This window comes from Salvelinus sp. IW2-2015, unplaced genomic scaffold, assembly GCF_002910315.2.
Source record: "Salvelinus sp. IW2-2015 unplaced genomic scaffold, ASM291031v2 Un_scaffold7245, whole genome shotgun sequence".
In the NCBI taxonomy this organism is placed as follows: domain Eukaryota; kingdom Metazoa; phylum Chordata; class Actinopteri; order Salmoniformes; family Salmonidae; genus Salvelinus; species Salvelinus sp. IW2-2015.
Genome location: NW_019948505.1, coordinates 8107 through 9444, shown reverse-complemented (window position 1 = coordinate 9444; position 1338 = coordinate 8107). Strand labels below are relative to the sequence as shown.

General features: G+C 37.2%; 1 protein-coding gene across 1 annotated transcript in view; it reads left to right on the top strand.

Moving 5' to 3' along the window:
• Positions 1-1044: 1044 nt before the first annotated feature.
• The window catches only part of LOC112079215 (zinc finger protein 391-like), a gene marked incomplete at its 5' end in the record, with an annotated part of 1828 nt that continues 1534 nt past the window's right edge, over positions 1045-1338 (top strand). The window contains one exon of the mRNA XM_024145224.2: positions 1045-1246. Coding sequence (XP_024000992.2) covers positions 1045-1246 — 202 coding nt within the window. The remainder of the gene's footprint in view (positions 1247-1338) is intronic.

Genomic DNA, 1338 nt, shown 5'->3' with positions numbered 1-1338 from the left:
AAAAAAAATATTGTTGAACATAATATACTATACGGGCATATCAATGTTACAGAGTGGGATCTCTGCTACTTTTAGAGTTATGATTCGATTTGTAAGCTTTACCAACAGAATGAATGTGAAAATGGATTCAAAAAGTTCACCTTCTGCTGGTGATTTGCAGGATGTTTAATGATACAAGTAAATTGAGGGCTATGGTTGGTTACATTGCCTACTGGGCCATACCAACAATTCGTTGCCTTTTGAGAAGTATCATTTGTATAAAAATAAATAAATATATGATTTTACAAAAACGTTGCATTCTGTCATGTTCAGCTTCATAAAAAAACTATTTTTCCTATTCATATTTTTTGTCCAGTATAGGAATTGTTAAAGGGATCCATTTTTATCTACTTTCCCAGAGTCAGATGAACTCGTGGATACCATTTATATGTCTCAGCGGGTGATGTGAAGGAAGTTAGAGGTAGTTTCAGTAGCCAATTCTAACCAGGATATGACTTCCAGTCAGTGCACTAACGCTAGTTGCCAGAATCTGACAATATCCCTTTAAAGCCACAATGTAAGATGTTTACCATCAAAGAGTGGGGCCACCAACAAAACATTATTATCAATGGATCAAATACCAGCCTATGACATTTGATTTAAATACTGTAGTCCTCTATTATTATAGAGCTCTGCCATTATTATCAATGGATCAAATGCAGCCTATGACATTTGATTTAAATACTGTAGTCCTCTATTATTATAGAGCTCTGCTCAGCCTGTAACCATGACATTATCTATTATTATAGAGCTCTGCTCAGCCTGTAACCATGACATTATCTATTATTATAGAGCTCTGCTCAGCCTAAAAACATGACATTCCATGACGGCGAGATTCGAGTTGGAACTCGACATAATTTTGTTTTTTTAAATTATATATTTTTACTGGCCCCAGGTTATTGAGCGATCTGATTTAGATTAAACTTCATAGCAAGACAGTTGTATCATATGGAGGTTTAATTGAGGTCTCTATTTAAATAAACACTCTGGGTTTGTCTTTGGCAGGAGAAAGACCAGACTCAGAGGAACCAGAGCCAGAGACATCAGCAAGGCGACACCACTGCTCCCAGTGTGGAAAGAGTTTTACCCGGTTATTACACGTGAAAAGACATGAGAAGACACACACAGGAGAAAAGCCCTTCCACTGCTCCCATTGTGGACAGAGTTTTACCAGGTTATATAGCCTGAAAAGACATGAAAGGACAAAGTGCGTTTGTCTTAATGCGTGCTTTTGGTCGTGTTTACTTAACTGGACGAGACGGTTGGGCTCTTCTTCTTCTGGATCATTTTTGATTCATA